This window comes from Centruroides vittatus, unplaced genomic scaffold (assembly GCF_030686945.1).
Source record: "Centruroides vittatus isolate TY-2023 unplaced genomic scaffold, ASM3068694v2 contig_1048, whole genome shotgun sequence".
NCBI lineage: Eukaryota > Metazoa > Arthropoda > Arachnida > Scorpiones > Buthidae > Centruroides > Centruroides vittatus.
This window is the reverse complement of record NW_027120676.1, coordinates 311,521-330,802: the sequence shown is the minus strand read 5'-3', so window position 1 is coordinate 330,802 and position 19,282 is coordinate 311,521. Positions and strand designations below refer to the sequence as shown.

The 19,282-nt window shown below is 30.6% G+C and overlaps 1 protein-coding gene across 3 annotated transcripts in view; it reads right to left on the bottom strand.

Annotated features, from left to right (window-relative positions):
- LOC136970390 (NFX1-type zinc finger-containing protein 1-like) overlaps positions 1–19,282 on the bottom strand; it is a 44,203-nt gene that overhangs the window by 8,642 nt on the left and 16,279 nt on the right. For 2 of the 3 annotated variants that reach the window (XM_067264832.1, XM_067264839.1), the window contains exons 3-5: positions 17,247–17,309; positions 14,404–14,466; positions 1,688–1,744 (exon numbers count right to left, since the gene is read on the bottom strand). In XM_067264832.1, coding sequence (XP_067120933.1) covers positions 1,688–1,744; positions 14,404–14,466; positions 17,247–17,287 — 161 coding nt within the window. In that variant the 5' untranslated portion in view covers positions 17,288–17,309. The remainder of the gene's footprint in view (positions 1–1,687; positions 1,745–14,403; positions 14,467–17,246; positions 17,310–19,282) is intronic. The other variant, XM_067264844.1, reaches the window with a different exon arrangement.

The following is a 19,282-nucleotide window of genomic DNA, read 5'->3' as shown; positions in this document are numbered from 1 at the left end:
GAAGGTTTTGTGATGAAACAGTTTCATATTATTTTATACATATTTTATAATAATTCATTGTAATTAGCATAACAAATAGTGTTATTTTCCAATTGTAAGTAATAATTAACATATATATGAAATACTGGCATCCCCCACTTAACATCCATAATTCATTCTTAAAAATCTGTCTGCACAAAAATGCCGACTCTCTGTTTAAAATAATGTAGAATAAAAATTTATAATGTGTGACAATTCAAAACACCCAACTAATATAATAACAAGTAATTAAATCACAATAAAACATTTATATAATTAACAAACTATCACATTAGGATGTAAAATGTTTAAACATTGCTTTTTAATCTTCAGTTCTTCATCAACAGTTCTTTGGCATGTATTAACATATAAAGTTCAAATACTATATCAAATACAGTAAAGTCTGACTAAAACAGAATCCGAATAAAATAGAAACCTGCATATATAGAAAGAATTTTTCAGAACAGAGTAATTTGTTTTATTAAATCTTACTACAAGCAGAAACCAATCCAAAGCAAAAACAGAAGAGGTTTTTGGGTATGAAGAATGTAATGTAAGCTGAATAAAGTAGAAAATTAAAATTTAACTTTTAACTATCACTGCAGAGCATGAAAACTATTCCAAGAACAATTTCAAACTTTGTCAGAAAAATGAAAACACATGAAATATGATGATGAGGGAAAATAAATGGCATATTGTTTATTTTTCTTCCTAGTTTTCTCTTTGATCGTGTAAGATTTTCAAAGATTCCATCCCTCATTGTCAGAAATCATCAGATAAAAGCAAATTCACCTATAAACTACTAACATAATGCTTGAATAGTCCCTGATTAGCATTAAAATTTCTCAAGAAGCTAGATCACAGAATAACAGTAATACAGAACAGAATAACTCTGTCTCTGTATTACTGTAGTGTGATTAAAATTTATGATGGCAGATGCAGACACTAATTCTGGACCTCAAATTGGCTTGTTTGCTGTCATGTGAGCTAATACTCAAATACCTAGCTCAAGTTCTTGGGAACAGGGAGAACACTTTGCAATAGAATTGTTTCCAATTCTTGCATTTTAATACTTCCACCTTTAGCTGGAATCACTTTCAATTAATTTGGATTCAGCATTTAAGCCTAGTAAGAAAATTTATTTTCTGGTATAAATGAGATTTTACTATAAAAATGAATGTAACTCAATAATGTTTGTATGATGATGTTTAAAAATAAAATAAAGAAAAAAAAAGCTAAAACCTGTTAAAAAACAAAATAACTTGGTACCAGGCAATTTCAGTTTGTACAGGTTTTGCTGTATTTTAGTTTTATGATGCATTACATCACAATAAAGAAACTTATAAAAAAAACAGACAAAACTTTACATTGAAAACAAGACAATTTCCTATAATAAATTGCTATTTACTAAGTGAGATGAAGACTTGAAGCTTGAGGAAAGTTGATATAAGATGTTTTGAAAAGCATGCCTTAAGTAATTTTGATGATCTACTAACCTTTAGAATGTAGCACAAGACTTTTTCCACATATCATTTTGTTAAAAAATATTGTGCTATACTTATAAGACAAATATAAATACACACACACACACACATACACACACACTCTACAAAGTATGAGTATTAAAACCAAGAAACCAAGAGATTATGAATACATATTTTTTCATTACCTTTCAGAAAGATTTTTCAACTTTACATCTGCTGAATTGTGAAATCCATTATGACTGCTTGAAATGGGGAAAAAAATTAGTAAGGAAATAATACTCAAAATACAATAATATACACCATATGACTAATTATTGTATAAATAAATAAATAAAAGAAAATACATTCAAATCCTATTTAAACCATATATTTAAATATAAGTAAAACAGATTAATGAAGTATAAGTAATGAATTATCTCCTAATTAAAGTTTCCCAAGTTAAATAATACAAAATACCACTTCCATATAAAATATTTGCAAAAATATGATGAAATCACTGGTTAATAGCAAATAATACATTTAGTTATTCATTGAAAGCAAGCAACAAATAATCCACTTGTAATGAACTCTTCACAAAATTCCAAAAAACACAGATTTCTAAAAATTAGAATTCAAAATTAGTTGTCCGACTGTCTTGGAGTGTCAAAATTTTCTTTGGACTACCGAATGTATTTCTGAAATGGTCTGACAAGTAGCCTGATTTGTTTTCTCATTTTTCTCAACTTTTTCATACTTCATACATATTTTATCCCATTAAATAGTCATATGAACTTGTTCTTTAGTAAGGAAAAAAATAATAAAAACCAAAAGTTTGTTTGAGACAAACTCCACTGCAACATCAAATCCAGCTGCCAAAAAAGAATACAAGAGTAGAAAGCACATAAGAACATCTTAAAAAAATTAAGCATTGGCAACTGGACAACAGTGGCATGCCATGACATTTGATGATAGGGAAGCTGTGTTTCTGTGAGAAGCCCACTTCCAGGGGGCAATAAGTTAATTGCGTGTCAGTGTTATCTTGGTTCCATTCGTATTGTTTGTTTGATAAGCCAGTAAAAACCATAGACTTCTCTAAATGTATTTTTAATATCACAATTACATTCCGAATCGCTAGCCACGATATAAGGGCTAAAATTATAAATAAAATAATAAAAACTTACTTGGTGAAATAAATGTGTGGTGGATATACATACCTGGTACAAAATATTCTTCAATTGTATGAATATACTTTTAAAGAAAATTATAATTAAATATAGCTTTGTAAAGAAACGTACATAAAAATAACATAAAATCTTCTTTACTTTTTAAATCTTAAAACAATCCACTTAGTCAAATAGCTCCCTACAAGTGACTAATGGATGGAATCAGAGATGGTCCCAGTCAGCGCATGCCAAATCCCAAGGGTGCCGATACCGGTTAATGTCAAATGCCTCTTTTGTCGCATCACTCGCATACCTCAAAGGAGGCAACAGGGTTGTTGTATATTTTAAACATTTCTCGCCATAGCTATAAAAATCTAAATATGATAAACTTAATAGATTGTCTGTCATTTGTTTTCTAACTAATTCGTTTTAGGACCAGGGTCCGAGGGAATTTCCAAAATTTACAACTTTTCGATCACTCTCATTGAACTGAAAAAATTTCTGTCTTTATTATCTAATATTACGAAGAAATCAGTCCCCACTGTACTGGGCTAGAGATTGGTTGGGTTAAGCTTTTGTTTAAGTAAAATTCTGGCTCTTTCGGCAGGGTTTTATTTATGTCCCCAATTTCTTAATCTCTTAATTATTTAATTACTTCTTAAGTAGCAATAAGTTGAAACCAGTTACTTTGTACCTGAATATTTGTAGTCTTGGGAAAAAGTGGAAAGACAAATTTTTATGACAACGGATACATAAATCGTAAATTTAAGGAAAATAAATTGTAGAGCTTCTTTGTAGAGCTTTTTTTGCATCTTTCATTAAATTTAGTTGTAAACGATGCTGCCAAAGTAATAGTTAATTTTTTAACATTGTACAAGATTTGTACACGTTTTTTTCTACATACCCTTATAGATGGGACATACGAAATCGTAATATCACTGGTTTAATATTGAAATCCGTAAGTAATATAAGATGGGAGAGCAAAATAAAAATATCAAATATTTTAATGGATTTTTTTAAACTCCTGTCAACTATACAGAACTATCATACCAGTAAATTCTTATCGGTTGGGTTAAGTTATAAATCTACTCGTGATTCACATTATCGGGTGAGGGCAGCCAAATATAGGCAGGCAGGCAGATAACAGCCCGGAACCAGTCCTGGTTAGAATTGGAAGCGTTATAAGTGTGTAGCTTCCACCAGCTAAACTGGGTAAGGTTGGTGCTCTGTAAAGTGCATGCATGAATGAGTATAATCTGGCTGTTTGGAAGCTGACAATACAGCGCTTCCATTCCGCCACTAATATTCAAATATACAATAGCAATCTTATCGATTTTTCACATGTGGTATAGAAATTTGTAATAAGATACATAATGCAGTTATAATAAAATATTATTGTGCAATTATTTTCATATAATTAAAATTGTGTGTTTAATTTTTAGAAAATACAAGGGAAGTGGTGCTTCCACCTCTTCCAATGATGGCATGCCACTGCTGGACAAAAAATGTCAACAATTTACAAAGTAATAGTCATTTGTATGAGATGTAGACTTAAATAAATCTTAAAAATTATTATTATATTGTCTTGTATTAATTTTATTACCCTACGTTGAATTTAAATTACAAATTTGATTGAAACTGAAATGAAATGTTTTCTAAAAAACATTATAAATCTTGATGATGTATTTTTAATTTAATATTTCATGGTATTAAGTTAATTTTCACATTCCAAACTAAACAAGTTGTGCTGTGTTTTACATATAGAAAAACCATAGGCTTCATAAATAACAGTTTTACTTTAATGATCAACAGAAGGTAACACCTGATTAATGACATCTTTATTTTGTTAATCATTCATTTATATTTTAAGTTTATATGTTACTTATATGTAGTAGCAAACAATTATTATTCAATATCCAATTATTCATTACTTTTATCTATCTATTAAAAAGAATTTCAGTATGTGTTTCTTAATGTGATTTTTAATACTTTAACCAATTAGTTTGTTGTATATATACACACCAAAGTGAGTATGTTTGTTTGTTTGCTAGAGGTGATCTTGGAACCTACTGAACTAATTTTTACAATATTTTTGCTATTGAAAATCTTATTCCTTCCAGATTAACATAGGCTATATATTATTTTTATGCTAAGAAAGGAAAATGTACGAGAACAATGTTTTTACCATGGCATTTATTTTAATAGGCATGGTAAATATCTTTTTAATTTAAATTTTTCTTCAGAATTCAGAATTTTTAAGTTGGACAATACGACAGCCATAACTATAAGGGATATTCAGAAATTAACCTCCAGTAGGCAGTGAAAAAAAACCAGCAACAAGTTACTCAAATTTCCCAGCAACATTTAAGATTTTGGTGGTGCTATCTGTTATAAAACGTTTTTTCAATAAAATATGATATTTTTAACTTTTGCCTCTTGTCATGAATCATTCTTCAAAGTTTTGTATTAAAAAACGGCAAAAAGCTTAATTTTGAGTTAGAAATGATTTTTATTAAAAAATTGTAAATGCTAATAATGAGTAAAATCATCAAGTCCAACCCTTCTGGATATACACATGACCTCCAGTATCTCCTGACCTTTAACCATTAAAATTGAATAGCATCAATCCCCTAATAAACAATCCTCCTGGCAAAATTTGTGCTTTTTGTTGAAAATTTCTGAAAAGTTAAGTTTCAAAGAGGGTGAACAAAATTGTGCCCAACACACACAGAAATTACCCCCAATTTTTTTTGGATTTCTCAACGTTTCAAAGTCAGGAGTCCAAAAATGTAAAAGTCTGAGGGGGGGAGTCATTTTTTGTGGAATTACCATACTTTTCCTCCATTATAACAGCTGAGAAAGTAACAAGAATAAAGACAAACTGTATTTATTACACACAAAATTATACATGCATATCTTAGCTACTTCTCAATGTAAGTTCTGCCAGAATTCAGACATTTGTAATGTGGCACCACTTTCTGTACTCCCTATCAAAGAAGTTTCTGCCTAGGAGTTCAAACCATCCACAAATACCATGTAGCTTATTGGGTTCTTGTCTGTGGTTTCCACATGTGGTCTCCAATGTGACCGCTCTCTGCAAAACAACTGAGATCACCTTTTCTCATTGGACTAATTGCTACATTCCCAACCACACTTTCATTTTTGGAAACAAATGAAAGTCATTTGGTTCAAGATCAAGGCATAGGCAGGATGATCAAAAAAACTACCATTGAAACTGTTGAAGCAATGTCTTTGTGCATGCAGCTATATGTGGGCAACCATTGTTGTGGACAAGAAGTAGGCCTGAAGACAACATAACTTGCTCCTCGTTCTGAATCATTCTTCAAAGTTTTTTATAGTACAGCTGTGAAATAGCATAGTCCCAGACTCCGGAAAATTTGTCAGCAACTCTCCTTTTCGGTCCCAAAAAACTAGCCATCATCTTTTTGCTGGATAATGATTGCTTGAATTTCTTGGGATTGTTTAGCAAGTTTTGCCAAACAAACCCAAGAAACTCAAGAAATTGTTATCCAGCAAAAAGATGTGCATCCATTGCTTTGATTGTTCCTTTATCTCCATGTTCACAAACTGAATAAACATTTTGTTACTTGTAACAATTTTGTCTAGAATAGAAGAGGATTGCCCTCCATTTGGTATTATTGCAAAAACTGCAATGCAGATTTTGCACTTAGACAGTCACAAAATGACCGTCTAAAGTTTTTGGGCACCCACCTTGCACAAAACTCATGATAGCCTAGAATCAAGGTCACAATTTCATAGTGTCGTTAGTGAAATTTCAGAAAACTGGCACAACAGTTTGGATATTGTGAACTGATGGTACTTGCAAACCACTTTGTCCAGGCATTCAACAAATTTGGCAGTTGCCACAGTCAGCTCTTCCTCCACCAGCTTCATGATGCACATCTATCCATCCTTTCCAAAATTTCACACTATTCTCTCACAACTGTCACTCTCATGAAGTTTTTGCCATACACTCATCCTTCAGTGAATCTCAGCTGCAATGTGTCCTTCAACTTGCAAAAAGTGGATAACACTGCACACTTCATATTTGGCAGGAGCATTGATGACATGAGCCATGTTTCCACACTTGCTGTACAACAAGCACTTAAGAAAATGGCTGACTGCATGGGTAGCCAGACTCAATATGTTATTGTTTATTTCTGCACATGTGCCAGGTTATTGTAATAAGCAATGTGGACATGCCAGCCTAACAGAGGTTAATTTCTAAACAGCATTTGTATATTAAGCAGTTAAGTAAAAAAGACTTATTTTTTAAGGTATTTTTTTCTCAAAATTAAGTAAATGACAGTTTAAATTTAAATACCACAATTATTTTTACACACACTTAAATTTGCAAGTTTTTAATTAATAGAATTAATTAATTCATCTTTGTCTACACTCATTTTTGTAGTACTGCCTTTAGCCAGCATATATTGAAAAAAATTCTAGTAATATACTGCAAGAAAATAATTAACACGATTAACATTTAATGTGTAAAGCACTGATTAAGACTAATAACTAATGATTATATGTTATCAGCCACTTATTGTAGCTAATAATGTAAAATGCCTACTTATTTTAAGATAATCATAATAATAACCAAAATGCTCATTACAATAAGTAAAGTTTCTAAGTACAGTGGTACTTAGAAACTTTACTTTGAATGCTTCAAAGTTTGGATGCAAACTTTGAAAAAATTAGCCTTGGAGTTCGAAATATGCGCAGTGAGATAATCTGCTAGAAGCATAAATGCAATCAATTACACGACCAAGTTATCTCTTGTTCGAGTTATATCAGGTCAGTCCATAAGTTCGTGCGTATTTTTATCTACAAAAAAAGCAGCAAAAGATTTTAATTAAATTTTATTTCAATCTATAATGTATTCACCATTATTTTGTACAATTTTTTGCCATCTCGATGGTAGCTTTTTAATCCCATCTTCGTAAAATGATTTCGGTTTTGAATCAAAATATTCAGAAATAGCCTTTTTTACAGTGCAGACTAGTGCAGAGAGAGCATCGTCATCGAGTCGACGGATCTTCCCGTACGAGCCTTATCCTCCACACTAAAATTGTTGTTTCTAAATCTTTCAAACCACTTCTGCGCAGTCCTTGAACTAATTACGATTTGATTATGTACAGGAGGGTCTAATGATGTGTTCACTTGTTTATAATCGATCAGCGCCGCCGTAACTTATCCATTACAATTCCCAGACACGCACCTGTTATCAAAGAGTTGACCGTTACGATTTGACCGTTACGATTTGCGCTGATCGATTATAAACAAGTGAACACATCATTAGACCCTCCTGTACAGTATTTATTTTTTTGGCTGCATTTGTAGCATTCTCACCAAATAAAAAGTATAAAACGTGTCTTTTATATTCGTCGGTTACTTCCATTTTAACGAAAATAAACAACTGAAATGTTCACAATTCTGAACAGTATTATACAATGAGATCCAATTTAACACTTCGGTGTAAAAATTATCACATTAGACTGACATTTTTAACAGCAAAACAAGATTTTTCTCAAGGTCATAAAAATGCACACGGACTTATGGACTGACCTGATACTTGTATGTTTTCAGTGTTTTTTTTTTTTTTTTTTTGCTTTATTTTTGGTTATATATATATATATATATATATATACACACACACACACACAGGGGTTGGACAAAAATATGGAAACCTCTCATGAAATGCAGAGTTGAACGTAAATGTTGATTCTAGCCAAGCCTCTAGGTTGCGCTGTTGTATTTGACTATTAATGACACCTATGCAATCTCCTCAATACGTTGCACATGTCAGTCATTGTTAGAACTGTGTTTTGTGTAGGTGGGAGTGCACAATGTCAGAGCTAAGTGAATTCGAACTTGGGCAAATTGTTGGCGCTCGTATGGTGGGTGCTTCCATAACCAAGGTGGCCGAAGTGTTTGGTGTGTCAAGAGGCACCGTATCAAAGATTTATACTACATACAGAACAAGTGGAAAAACATCCTCCGCTAAGTCACAACGTGGACGAAAGTGTGTGTTGAATGATCGTGACAGACAGTCATTGAAGAGGATTGTGACAAAAAAATAAGATGACTACAGCTGCAAAAGTCACTGCCGAACTGAATATGGAGCTCACAAATCCTGTCAGCACCAAAACAGTTCAAAGGAAGCTCCATAAGCAGGGAATTTCAGGGCGAGCTGCAATTCCAAAACGATTAATCAGTAACGCAAATGCCCATAAGAGGAAAATGTGGTGCCGAAGCCATAAAACCTGGACTATGGAGCAATGGAAAAGAGTCATTTGGTCGGATGAGTCTTGTTTTACACTATTTCCAACCTTTGGCTGAGTTTACATCTGGCGAACGCCATCCCAAGCTTACGATACAGACTGCTTGCTGCCAAGAGTGAAACATGGCGGAGGTTCAGTTATGATTTGGGGAGCCATATCGAGGTATTCCTATGGGTTCCATGATTACTCTGCAAAGTCACATTACTGCCAAAGATTATGTAACCATTTTGGGCGATTGTGTCCATCCCATGGTACAATGTTTGTTCCCCAATGGTGATGCTGTGTTCCAAGACGACAGGGCGCCTGTTCACACAGCTCACATCGTCCAAAAGTGGTTTTGTGAGCACGAGGGTGATTTGTCGCATCGCCTCTGGCCACCACAGCCACCAGACATCAATATTATTGAGCCTTTGTGGTCTACTTTGGAGAGACAGGTGTGTGATCACTATCCACCTCCATCATCATTACCTGAACTTGCCACTATTTTGCAGGTTGAATGGTACAAGATTCCTTTGAAAACCATACAGGACCTGTATTTATCCATTCCGAGATAACTGCAAGCTGTTTTGAATGTCAACGGTTTTCCTACACCGTATTAGGGCTTAATAATAGGTTTCTTTTTGGTGTTTCCATATTTTTGTCCAACCCCTGTATATTGTATTGTGTGTTATGTGTTGATTTTTAGCAATTTCTTTCTGCAAACTTTCTTTGTTGAGAGCATTTGGGTGTTCTGTATGTTTTGCATCCATTAGTGTAAAATTTCCCAAATTTCTTAAATGTGGTTTAAAATTTCCCAAAAATTTTAAACCACATTTGATACATTTGAAGTTTAGGAGCATCTTCCCCATACAGGTATACCTCACCTTACATAGGTAATTGGTTCCAGAAAAGGTGACTTAAGTCGAATTTACTTGTCACTAGGCTAAACCACAAATAACCATTCCCAGTTCTGTATTTTATTTATAAATGCATTTTTAATAATATATGGTTAATAAGAATCTATTTTAAGCTTAAAAACAAATAAATTTTAGTTTTTAATACAGTACAGAAAAAAGTGATCTAAATTTACAAATGTACGTACATACTTGTAAATGTACATGTTTACAGTACATCATGGACTCTTCATTTGTGAATGTGGTTTGCTCTAAGACATTATAAAATAAGATAAGGTTAAATAACAAATACAGTGGAACCTTGCTTAATGAGCATAATTCATTCCACAGTCTTACTCGTAATGTGAAACATTCATTAAGCGAAACAATTTTTCCCATAGAAATTAATGTAAATTAAAATACGATAACGTGTTCCACGCCGAAAAATATACTTAAATGTTTTATGTATAAGATTTATTCAAAGAAAATTATACAATAAACATTGTTAAGGAGCATGAATCATCATCTTTTCTTCTAGTGCAGAATGAATCAACCTGAAATGTGAATTTGATTTGCAGAAAACCACAAAAAAAAAAAAAAAAATCAGATAATTTGTCCGATAAACAACACCAACTGATATGCCAAATTTCTGGGCTATGCAAAGACTATAATTAAATATTAGAAATTAATTAATTTGATTAGAGGTAGGCAGTTATGTTTCCATCTCATATTAAATTTAATAATTATAAATAATTAATTTTTAAAAATTAGAATAAAGACTAAGTCTGCCCAAAATGGGATCACCTTTTTTATTTTGTGTTCCAAGACAAACACTTTTCGGCGACTGACCTTCCTTTTTAAGTTACTTGTCGCCGGAAGGTTATTAAAAAGTCCTTTTAAAACACATAAACGTCCAATTAAAATTACAAAAAATTTCTTAAAAAGGAACCGTCACTTAAAAAGGTCAGTCGCCGAAAAGTGTTTGTCTTGGAACACAAAATAAAAAAGGTGATCCCATTTTGGGCAGACTTAGTCTTTATTCTAATTTTTAAAAAATTCTCTCTCCATCGGACGAAAATTCAATGATGAAAACTCTACAGATATCGTCGCCAGGGGTCAGCTGTCTCATCTACATTTTCCAGCGCCTGTTCCCAGTGGATAAAAGCAGCCAAGACACCCAGAAAAAGGCAAGATGGATGTAAGCAAGACGTCTGTTTTATGTCACCAGTTCCTTTTTAAGAAATTTTTTGTAATTTTAATTGGACGTTTATGTGTTTTAAAAGGACTTTTTAATAACCTTCCGGCGACAAGCAACCTAAAAAAGAAGGTCAGTCGCCGAAAAGTGTTTGTCTTGGAACACAAAATAAAAAAGGTGATCCCATTTTGGGCAGACTTAGTCTTTATTCTAATTTTTAAAAAATTTTTTCTCCATCGGACAAAAATTCAATGAATTAATTTTTAATTTAGACATTTCTGGAATTTAATTTGGAATCTGTCATTAAATTTAATACAAGATGGCAGCATAACTACCTACCTCTAGTCAAATTACTTAATTTCTAATATGAAATTATAGCCTTTACATAGCCCAAGAATTTGGTATATTGTTTGGCGGGTTTATTATATAACAGGCTATGGTTGTTGATGTTTATACGTAATATGTGTTGGAAAAATGTGTGATCACAAGCAACACTAAGATGCTAGCTGAAAGAGTGCTAGATGGAGCATGTGCACAATCCAGGACTTCCCCTCTCTTGGCCACTCATTATGCAAAAATTCGCTCATTAAGCAAATCATTTTTTCATAATTTATTTTTCTCATTATGTGAGGTGCTCATTAAGCAAGGTTCCACTGTACAGTTATTAAAATTATTTTGCAACAGTAAAAAATAAACTAATTTATGTTAAATTTACCAATATCAAGTGGCGCTGACGACAACACCAAATGGTAGATATTGGAACTACAGGGGAAAATGCCAATATTGAGTTCTTAAAATCCGCTAAATAAGACCACCACACAATCACAGATGTTTTCATATTTCATTCTCTAGGATTTATGATGATTATATAAACATTTACTGTAAATGTACATACTTAAAATCATATTAATGTGCTTTTAATGCTTTTCTAGTGATATTACAACTTCAATATTTGTGGCGGACATATGTAAAGTCAAATAAAATGACAAACTTGATTTTTATTTTTCCATATATTTTTTTGGACAAATGATGTATAATTGAGAACGATTTAACTTGAAATGATGTAACCTGAGATATACCTGTACATGTTACAATTTTTTTTCGATCTTTGTACAGCATTATATTCTTTTCTAAACTCATAAAGCATAATATGTCCGACATGCTTTTCATCCAAAAAAATTACAACTTGATGTTATTCAAATAAAGTGTGATTTATAAAGTTTAAAGCAAGCTTCTAAATAAAGAATAAAATCTCACACTTCTATATATTAAATTTCAGGACTGTTAACATAGATGTATGATTTTATTATAAGATGTTGAAGTCCACAGTATGTGATCAATATATGAGCAATTTTCACTTTATTATACAGTATTTATGCAGTTTATTCATGGTTTTCATGTTTTAATTCATTATTCAATAATTTAATTCTGTTATTTTTACCCTAAATTATGTGAATTTGCTGTTTTAAGTTTATCAAAAATGGTATTTTCAGAGACTGTAAATGGATTAATTTATTTTTCACTATTTCTTATGTGAAAAATCGATTTGGACTTCAAACAACCTCTTAGAAGGAATTCAGTTCAAAATATGAGGCATCATTGTATATTTTAACTTATGTTTCAGGATGCCATAATTCCAACAACATTAAATAACTAGACAATATTATGAGCCCTCTCAGTACCCACAGAACAAAGGAAAAGAATCCATGATTGCACTAAGCTGATTCTACTGCATATACAAGAGTTATTCAAGAAAAACTGTTTACTTGTTTTTGTATTATAACTAAACTAATTTTAAACAAATTCATATCATAAATACAACCCTCTTTATTTTCAATATAGTCATCATAGACATTGAGTCATTTGTCATATATTCAGACCAGTTGTTATATGCATCCCATCATTCTATTCTACTGTCAGTCCATTCAAAAAGCTGTCATCAGTGCCCTTTACTTCATGTGTTCTCATATATTTGCCACCCTAAAAACTTCTTCACTTTTGTAAAAAGATTAAAGCCACCTTGGTCCAAGTTCTGGGCTATAATTTGAATGATTGAAAGCTTCTCAACAAAACTGATAAAATACTTCATATATAATTGTAGCAGTGTAAGGTTGTGAACTATTTGAATGAAAACAATCCCTGATGACAACAGGCCATGCTGTTTGCTGTGGTCTCTAACTCTGCTTACTATGAAACATTAAGCAAAATGCTCATTGTTTCAGCCAACTCTCACCATAATCTGCCAGTCTTCTATGAATTTATTTACTTGTTTTGACATCAGTAGCAGTAATTAAAGAACAATCAGCTTAAAATTTGTCAAAAATGTTTGTTCATCCTTCAGCAAACATCTGACCCCATTTCACATCACATGAACTGACGATAATCACATCAATTTCATACTCCTTTGCAAGGCTTTTGTGAATTTCACTTTCCAACAAACAATATGCCTGCTCATACCAGATGATTGCCCTTATTTCTTCATGAGTGGTCTCTTATATGGATGCTTGCAATGCTGTACACTTGAGTAATAAAATGAGCCCACTATACCATCTACGCTTTGAGCATGGACTACAGCATCTAAAACACAAAGTCAGATATAACTGACAATACACAATATCTGTGCAGGAAGGAGAAGGCTAACATGTGTGTTAACTAAACAAGCAAATTTTCTCAACTTACCAGATCTGGGAAACTTACTTATTTAACAACCTTTGTAATTATATTTTTATAATTAACAAAAATTCTCTTGTAACCTTCAAGTACTAGTTAAACTTTAGTTTATTACTAATATTTATCTATATTAAACACAGAATCTTACAACTAGTTACAGTTTAAAGGCAAAGAAATTAAATTATAAAGTAATTTAATTTGCTAAAATAGTTTTATTTCTAAAAACAAGAATATTTTAATGAATAAAATTAATTTAAAAAGTCAGTTTTTATTTCTTCTAATTAGCAATTAGAGAATTTTATTAAACACCAACATTACAAATATAAGCAGATAAATGCTATGGTTGTATGTGAAACTTCATACATAAATCAGTTCATAAACATGATTTACTGAAGTAACAAACACAGAACAAGAAAATGCAAAAGCAATTTCACTAAAAAATAAAGTGGCTATCTGGTTTACTGATGGGGATAGATCTATTCAGAAAAAAATTTAAATGCAATAAATGCATTCAAACCTCTAATATTTAAAACAAAAAACAAAATATTGAGGCAAATCCTGGAAAATTTAAGTTACCTAGTTACATTTTGATATATCATAAAATTTAGGAGTATTATAAAATTTTTATTTCAAATACTTTTAACTTTATATGTAAACAATCAATATTAATTAAGCTTATAAAAGGATTTAAAAATAATAATATTTGATAACACATACCTTTTAGGAAACTGTGGAAACATTTTTTCCATTATATTATGTGATTCATGACCATTAGCTCTTCTGAAATTAGAAAATACATAAGGAACAAGTTGCAAGGATCCTGAATTCTCACTAATTAAATATCTCTCTTCTAAATCAAATCATATATAATTGATACACAAATGAAAAATGAATAAAAGACGAGCTATTAGAAAATATAATGGTTTATATTCTGAAACAATTCACTTTTTCAGGGTTCTGGTCAACCTAAAACTTGTCATCCCTCCTAACTGTAAATGATATGCTCTTACACATTAGATTCCCAGGATCAAACAGAGTAATCAAAAATCAAAAGGAAAAAGAGAAAATAATGTAAATACTATTCTAAGAAGTACTATTCTAAGATTTTAATTTTATCCAAAACCATATTGAAAACTTTACTAATTATGAACTTAATCAAGAAATATAGTAAAACTTCTCTAACTTGAAACTCCAAGGAGCAGTAAAAAAACTACTACTTAATTCATGATTCCAGTTAGGTAGGCTAATAGGCTAAGTTAATAAAGAAAAAAATGCCAATTCTGAATAGATTTGTACTTTTACCTCTCTTGCATTATAAAAAATCTTTGATAGTTATTTTTTGTTTTAAACAGCCCCTGTGATGCTTTTCTGAAAAATGTTCAATGTAACTAATAAAATTGAACAATTTTGCAAATATATCTTGTTGAGATAAAGTGAGAGGACTTCTCACTTGAGACTGGAACATTGTCTTAAAATTGATGTTGAAGAGTAGATACAACTAACTGTCTGAAAATTTTAAGGAAATCTGATAATTAGGATCACTTTTGATAGAATAAATATTAAAATTTGAGTCAGAGAAGTTGAAATTAACATAAATTAGTGTCAGGAGACCATAAAAAACAAAAATTCAAGCTGGAGACATTAAATCCCTATGTTGTTCCATTGAGACCTGCTGCCAAGTGCTTTGTTTTTTTTCAAGTTAAAGACATATTCAAATTATAGACATTTGAGTTAAATAAGTATTACTGTATGTTGGGTTATTATAATATAAACAGGCCATATTGCCTAGATAATAAGATAAATATTATATTATTATATTATGGTGAGAGAAGCATAGAGCTATAGGATAGCTATACAGCGGAATAATTCTTATTGTCATGTATCTGAATCAAAGACAAAATTAAATGTGATTTCATTATAATTTGAGTAGGCAAGTTTAGATTCTAAACTTGCCTACTTTCTTCATTACAAAAAAATTAAAATTACAACTACTACTATAATATATCTTATTATATTCATGGTAGAAACCACTGAAATGCCATATAATATACCTATATAGCCAAGTCAATATAATAAGTAAATATATTAATGTCATGTTCTATGCAAACTGCTTTTCATCAACAGAACTTGCATTTCTATGGCAATTATATTTAAATTGAAATTTTTCTTCAATCTTAAATTTATAATAATTTTTTCAATTCACATACATTCAAAAATATAAATTTCTAATACTAAGGCTCAGCTTAAAAATGATGAGCTTCATTTCTTTTCCTATCTCATAGTTCAATGCATAGGTTTATTAAAGAATTTTTTTATGTTTAACTGAATCAATTTAAAAATAACTTATGTCTTCAAAGTTATTAGCCTACGCTCCTACATCTGCAACTCCATGTAAATGGTTAAAATTTAATGGACTGTTCTGAGAAAAAATTATTGCAATTGGAGTAGAAATGCACATTCACCAATGAAGATAACTAAAATTAAAATGTAGCAATCACCTCTTGGTTAAATAGTAATTAAATAATAATTTTTGCTTGCTATTATCATTTAATAAATCCTAACACAGTGTAGTTCATTTTAATTCAATTTAAACAGAGCAGTAATTAACTTACCTTCAAGAAAATCAATCAAAACTCAAAATTATTATAGTTATTTTTGCTTAGAGTGGCACTAAACAGGACTGATCCTAACATATCTATTTCAATCAATGTTTCTAAGTAGACATTTAATAATATGCATGGTAATTATAAAGCAGGCATAATGAATTAAATTTTACATATAATTCCATAATAATGAGTTTTTTTTTTATAAAACTTCCCCTTATGTTTAATAAATAAGTAGTTATTTATTTAAGTTCAGACCTTCTATTTAGTTGTGTTGGTTTCATACAACATTATTGTCTTTAATCTTAAATAATAACTAAAACAACAGATTTATTTAGCAAATTTAAAAATAAAAAAGTTATTTCAATTGGTTAAATTTCACCTACTTTGATATTACATTCTATGGTTTTAAATGGAAAATAATATTTAAATAACTTTATCCAAAAATTACACAAAAACAAAAACCTAATGCAAATGTTTTCAAACTCCACCAGCATTGTTCTTCAGGCTTTGTAACGATTACTCAATGGAATGTTCCATCAGGTAATCATTACAAAAGCTGAACAACAACTCTGGTGGAGTTTGGAAATGTTTGCATTCATTTTTTGTTTATGTGCACACTGTAACCGGTTCTGAGTACACAATTTCATAAAAATAGATTTGCGTAAATTAGATTGTTTTAGAAACATAGTCTTTTATTTAGCTGTAATATATATTTTGAAATACTTTCACTATATTTTATAGCAAATGAACTTTACCACAAACTTTAATCAATGAAATCATAATCCTTTGTTAAGTTTAGATTTGATATATTTATTTATTTTTAAACAGTAAGCAATTTAAAATGTGCAAAAAAATTAATATGACACAAAAATGAAAATTTTTTATATATTAGCATAAACAAAACATTAAAAAACCTTAATTAAAAAATTACTATAAAAAACATGTATTAAATACCTTCTTTCAGCATTATTTTTTTTTCCATTAATTTTTTGCATTTTACTGTTTTAAATCTTCACCCTATATACAATATAAGATATTTATTAATTATTTTGTAAATTAAAACACAAAATCATAAATAGTGTATGCTGAAAAATAATTTCTTATATGCAATTCTAATCAGTTTTAAGTTATAACTAATTAATACATTCTCAAATAACCATCAATATCCAAAATGACAGGTTTTAAAGTTCATTTTATAAAAATAATATATATATATATAATTAAAATTGTTCTTAAATCAAACTAATGCTTTATATTTATATATATATATATATATATATATAAAGAATTAGTTTGATTTTAGAAACAATTTAATTTAATTTAGCTATGACATAATATAACAACATAACATACAAAAATTACTTATAGAATAATTTACAACTTAAACCTAATATTGAAGTAAACTCACTCAATAATATGTAAATCAAAAAGACACAACACCTTAAGTTGCTGAGAAATTTAATAAAAAAACATAACAAACGTTTTCAGCCAAACCTGTTGGCCATCATCAGGTTAAACAAATTCAAATGTAAACAAAATGGAACAAAAATTTAAATACAAATAAAATAACAAATGAAATATACATATACATGTATAAAAAACATAAAATAAAAATTATTATAAATAACAAAATATGTATATAAATACATATATAGGTTAAATAAATATTAAAACATATAATAATATCTTATATAAAAATGCAAGATATGCAAAAATAACAAAAATCAAGGCATTAAATTAAGAGCTCTCAAATCTTTTAATTAAGTATTTCCAGGCTGAAAGCAACCCTTCAGCATCCCTAGCATTAATGCATGTATCGTGCAATCTGCTCTTATATATTTCAATTTTTTCAGCCCTAATCACCAACATCGGTGAATGTACTGGTTTGATAATACAGTAGAGCATCGATTATCCGACTTAATTGGGGACTGGGGTTGGTCGGATAACTGAAAAGTCGGATAACCGAAAAATATGAAAAAATACATTATTAGTATAGTGTATTAGACTGGTTTAAATACTAGCCTCCCTTTCATGGTCGAGCCAGTGCTGCCAGCTAAAACATGCAAAAATTTAACAAAAATAATATTAAAGTAGCCAAGACATAACCAAATATTGTAGCGCTGCATCACTAGCGAACATTTGAATTTGCTGACTAGAACGTGGTCGGTTAACCGATAAGTCGGTTAATCGGGGGTTGGTGAATGTACTGGTTTGATAATACTTGCTTTGTTCCGTTTGACCACTGAGCCCTGAACTTGCGCCATCTGTGATAGTGTTGTGGCATTAGATCTTTTGCTGACATCATACTTGTTCTCTCAATCTGACTCCTAAGTTTCTATTAGTGACACCAATGTAATTTTTCTTAATGCCTAGTTCCAAGTTTTCATACGGAATCTTGTATACTCCCACTCTTCTTTTTTTATCAATGTTGTCTTTGTCGTTCCTTAATAATTTGTACAGGTTGGGAGCTCTCTTGAAAACTAACTTGGACCTTTTGTGAGCTGAGATTTCCTTCATGATGGCTTTTTTCTTTCTATCATAAGTAAACTTTGTGATTTTGCCGAAATCTTTGCTTTGAGCCTTTGTTTTGTTTATTTTGTAGCTTCTGCTCACTGCTGTTATTGTATCCACTCTGTACCCTAGAGTTCTGGCGATACATAATATCCAATTGATTTCTTTTTGCCTATCCACCACACTACTGCAATAGAGAAAAGCCCTTCTAACAAGGGCACGGAATGCAGTCATTTTGTATTGGTAAAGATCATTCGAGTGAGATGGAATGTACAGAGGGCTATGTGTTGGTTTTACGTACACCTTAGTGACCAAATGTCCTTCCTTGAATTCATATCAATGTCTAATAAATGTATTAGTAAGGAACATTTCTATTCAATCTTCAGCATGAGGCCATCATCATTGTTGTTGATCTTGCTAAAAAATTCATCAATTTTTTGGTCATTTCTCCATAGTACAAAGACATCGTCTATGTATCT